The following is a 4,749-nucleotide window of genomic DNA, read 5'->3' on the forward strand; positions in this document are numbered from 1 at the left end:
CCTGAGTTCCTACCTTGGGCTCCCTGATGAACTGCGACCTGGGCGTTGTAAGCTGAATAAACCCTTTCCTACCCAAGTTGGTATTGGTCAGAGTGTTTTGTCACAGCAATGAAGAACAAACTAGGACATTAGTTTACTTTAGAACAAGCATCTAGCCTGGCTAGCATCCCCTGTGTGCAGAAGGCAGGGGCAAGGCAGGTCTCTGGAGGCAGCCCAAGGGCCCCACAGTCTGTAGCAGAGTCCTTCTGCTGTTGGGCAGAACAAGTGTCTGGCAGTTCAGGGGGCCAAGTTTACCTCAGAAAAGGAAGCTCAGAGAGGATTAAGAGCACTATCCAGACCTGGTTCCTACAAGAGGAGGAGGCATGTGGGAGGCATCTGGCCTACTAAGCTACTGGTCAACAGCAGAGCTGTCTGGCTCCAGGGTCTTAAAATTCTACAGTCTACATCCTGTAGAATCCAGGTCAAGGGCCTGAGGTCTGGCTGATCAGCCCCATCATGCCTGCCCAGCTCCACCAATTTCCTAAAGGGGTGACAGGAGCCAAGAGATGCCACATAAACAAGCTGCATTGGCTGTGAGCTCCCCAGCATCTGTGCAAGGGTGCGTCTGGAGCCAAGAAAGTGGCAGAGCATGGAACCCCAGAATTCACCCATGTACTCAGATCCTGCTGGATTGGTGGCAAGGAGTTTGGGTTGGGGACAGGCAAAAGCAGCAACACATTCCAGAAAATTCAGGGTTCTAGATGGGTTTTTTTCTGATAACAGAAAGCAGTGGGACTATAAAGACGATTCCATCTCAGAACAAAAACCTTTCATCTCCCAAAGCAAGCCATTCCCAGAACCTCACTGCTGGAGGAAGAACACTCCTTCCAGAAGCCCGGGACCAGCCAGATGTTAAAAGCATCCATCTACAAATATGACTTGATGTTCTCAGCAAAATTCTGAACCAGAGGAAATGTCCCCAGGGTCCTTGTCTGCTCCAAACTATTGGTTCCAGACTTGCCTTAGCCCGTCCAGGGTGGCACCCTACTGCTGACACTGCCAGGACTTAAACCTGGGCCCTGGAGCTCTATCCAAGGCCCTCTCTTTTGCTGCTGCTGAATAGCAGTAGTAGGGCTGAGACAACACCAGAGTGGGTAGTAGGTTGGCAGCCTTGCGCAAAACTAAGCTCTGTACATCTCCATGAGATTAGCTGTTCACGCAGCAGAGATTTTAAGGGAGACAGAGAAGGCTAACATTATCAGTCTTGAGAAATATTTGCTCATCTGATTCCCAAAGTAGCTAAAAAACCTGACAGGTCCATTCTCTGCTTCAAAACTAAAGGCAGAGACCACTTTCTCTGCAGGGGACCAGGTTAAACAATCAAGGCAAGAGGGGATCTGAGTTCAGTCCAGCCTTACAGTGAGCAGGGTGAACACACAGGAACACACACACACACACACACACACACACACACACACACACACACCGTATTGCACACACACACACACACACACACACACCGTATTGCTGTCCTATGCACACAGTCAAAATGAGACCCTGACTACACTCACAGTCACCAAGACCTGTGCTCACCAGCCTGTAATTAGGGCTCTATTTGTTCCTGTAACACATAAAAATGACTAGATTTGGTCAAATTTTGTGAAGGACACAAAAACTTACTGGCAATAGTGAACATGATTGAAAAACATAGGCAGCATCCTTTAGGGGTAGTGGAAAGGGTTGTGGAGCCCTGGGAGAGTATCAGCAGAGACCACACGGGAATGACAGAATGCCCTACACAATCTAGTTTGAAGTCTTTTTGCTTGTCCCACCACCTAGCTAGAGGTCACCCCCCACACACACACATATGGTATCCTATCTGTCACCCTCATGGCCAGGAACCAGCCCTCTTCCATGAATACCTCCTGGCAGCAACCATGAGTGCACTAACCTATAGCACTTTGGCATCAATCTCTCACTCAGTCTGGTAAGATTTAAGGTCCCCAGTGTTCTTAAACTGCACACAGACTGTAGGTAAAAAGAAGTACACCCTGGCTAATGTCTCCACAGACCCTAAGACTCAGGGGTGCCTGTCCCTCTCACCACCTGGGCTAAAGTTGGTCAGAGGCACTGGAGGCATGCTTTCTGCCCATTATGCAAAGCTGAGATTCATGTGGGGTGCTCCCGAAGGGCAGATGTATGGCTCAGCACAAAGTTCCTTTGGTGTGTGTATGTGTGTGTGTGTCAAAGGGTAATCTCACGAGTTGTCAAGCAGACTAGGCTGGATGGCTGGTGAGCCCCAGGGATCCACTTGTGTCTGTCTTCCCAGCACTGCAATTACACGTGTGTGCCAGTGCCAATGGGGATCAAACTCGGGTCCTTGTGCTTACATGGCAAGTACTTTATTGAGTCATCTTCCCAGGCCCCCATTTGCTTCAAACCACACCAGTCTACAAATGCAGAAACAGGTCAGTCTGGCACCAGATGAGGAATTAAGAATAAAACATGGCCAAATCTCTCCTTGTCAGTGACCCTGGCTCCAAAAGGGCCTGGCCTCTTGATGCACAGGACCACTGACAGCTAATCTCCAGCATACATAAGTACTGACAGGGCTGCTTCCTCTCAGATTTATTGATCCTTGACTCTCCCAAAGAGGCACCCCCTGCTTTTTCATCACCAAACCTAGCACAAACTCTGTCCACGTGTCTTTGTGGAGATGCAGGAGATGCATATTCACAATGAAATGTTTCAGTTCCAGAAATATATTTTAAGACTTATATTTTCATCTCCTACCACACCCTTGTTTTTCCTGGCAAAGCCATTTGAGTTTAAGGTCTGATGGAGAACTTTCTTTTAATTCCAGCAGAGTAAGGCAATGTTAGCCTGGCAGTTCAGTCTTCACAATTTCCCGACATTCAGGTGAGTTTGTGACCACAAACGTTGCTGAACACCCAGCCTGATAATCTGATTTAAACCTCATTCTTAACTGGAATTCCTTCTACCTGGCACAACTTACCCAGAAATACTGCCCCAGCTTCTCCTTCCTGCCGCCTAGGAAACGGCCTGAGTGGGTCTGTTTTCCACAACTCTGGCTGCTGCTGGTTTTGTCCCTCACAGGTCCACAATGCATACTTTCATGGCACAAAGGGCTTCCAAGAAGACCAAGTTTCTGAGCAGCACAGATCCCTGAGAGCCGGGTCGGGCTGGAATAGTTCCAGTAGTTTCTAACTCTTCACCTCTTCCCATCCCACCCCCAAACGTCTAGACTCCAAGCCAAGGTACCCAGGTTTGCTGGAAGCACCTGAACTTCTGCCCGGTGTTTCCATAGGAACAGGGGCTCCCCGGGTCACCCCGACACACGCTCTATTGTGCTCTCCCGGGACACAGCCCAGAGCCGCGGTGCCTGGTAGTCCCACTTCGAACACCGAAGTCCTCATCGGAACACAAGCCGGCTGCTGAGGGCTTGGTGGGCAGGCGGGAGGGCATCACTCCGGCTCACACCTGGGAAACTGAGGCTCTAAGTCGTAAACTCACCGAGGGCCAGACTGCTGCTAAAAGGGCAGTGCGGGATCAGAACCCGGGTCGGCGTGCTTTCCAGTCTCCACGGTTCCCGCGTGCCTTCGGAGGCCCCTTCTCCCGGGTTTCTGATTCCCCCGCCGCCCACTCCACCCTCGCGCAGCCCGTCCCGCCGCACCCACCTCGTCGCCGAAGCGCACCAGCTTCTGGCCCGTGGGCCCGCGCAGGCCGGGGAAGCGCGCCGGGTCTCCCGCGTCCCCCGCGGGGGCGGGCGGCGGGGCGCGCGACCCCACCAGGCAGCGGTCGATGATCTCGTCCTGCTGCGCGGGCGGTAGCCGCGCCCACTCGGGCCCGTACTTCTCGCGGATCTTCTCCTTGTCCTGCATTATCTTCCTGGCCATGGGGCTCAAAGACGAGAAGTAGGTGAAGCGCTTCCGCTCCCGGTCGTCCAGCGGCCGGTTCCCGCTCATGACCGCCGAGCGCGAGGCCGCGATCGCCGCCGCCATCGACGCCATGCCCGGCCCACCCGCCCCGGACCGAGCGCCTCCTCCCGGGCTGCCAGCACCCGCCTCCTGGGACCCGCCCCTCCCGGGACCCAGCACCGCCTCCCCTGGAGCTCCGCCTCCCTCGGGCGCCAGCACCCCACCTCCTGGAGACCCGCTCGCGACGGAGCGCTGCCTTCCGCAGACCCGCCCCGCCCCGGCCCCGCCCTCCCCGGAGCTCTGTCTCCCGCTCCCCTAGACCGCTGTCCCTTGCTGAAAGTATCTGAATGTCTCCCGGCTCTTTATTGTGCCCGCCTCCGCCCGCATTGTCTCTCCTGGAGAACGGTCCCGCCCCGCGGCTACGCACCGCCCCCGACCTGCCCCAGGCACACCTCCACCCTGCAGCCTGCGCGCGCCCCGCGACCCCGCCCACGAACCTCCCTGCGCTCAACTCTGTCTGGGTCCAGCTCCACAGTCCCGCCCAGATCCCCACCCCGCTTGGAGCCTCCCCTTCCACCCGAGCTTGGCCTGCAGCTGGAGCCCGTCCCCAACTGGAGCCTCGCCCCCGAGCCGGGCGCTACCCCTCCCTTACTCCTCGAGACCTTTGGTTTTCTCTGCTGTGTCAGTGCTTTCCCGGCTGCAGGGTCCGCAAGTTCCCAAGTCCTCGCGTGGCGTTGCAAAGAGGACTGCTGAGGCTAAGGATCGCCATGGCGCCACGTGGTCACTGCGGACAAAGGAAACTTCCTGCACCTGCCCAGCTTGGTGCCTGCTC

At 55.2% G+C, this 4,749-nt stretch overlaps 1 protein-coding gene across 1 annotated transcript in view; it reads right to left on the reverse strand.

Moving 5' to 3' along the window:
• CUNH1orf198 (chromosome unknown C1orf198 homolog) overlaps positions 1-4,066 on the reverse strand; it is a 31,135-nt gene extending 27,069 nt beyond the window's left edge. Inside the window, exon 1 of the mRNA XM_008845788.3 lies at positions 3,678-4,066. Coding sequence (XP_008844010.1) covers positions 3,678-4,010 — 333 coding nt within the window. The 5' untranslated portion in view covers positions 4,011-4,066. The remainder of the gene's footprint in view (positions 1-3,677) is intronic.
• Positions 4,067-4,749: the final 683 nt, after the last annotated feature.

Source organism: Nannospalax galili, unplaced genomic scaffold (assembly GCF_000622305.1).
Source record: "Nannospalax galili isolate Female #2095 unplaced genomic scaffold, S.galili_v1.0 scaffold702, whole genome shotgun sequence".
Lineage (NCBI taxonomy): Eukaryota > Metazoa > Chordata > Mammalia > Rodentia > Spalacidae > Nannospalax > Nannospalax galili.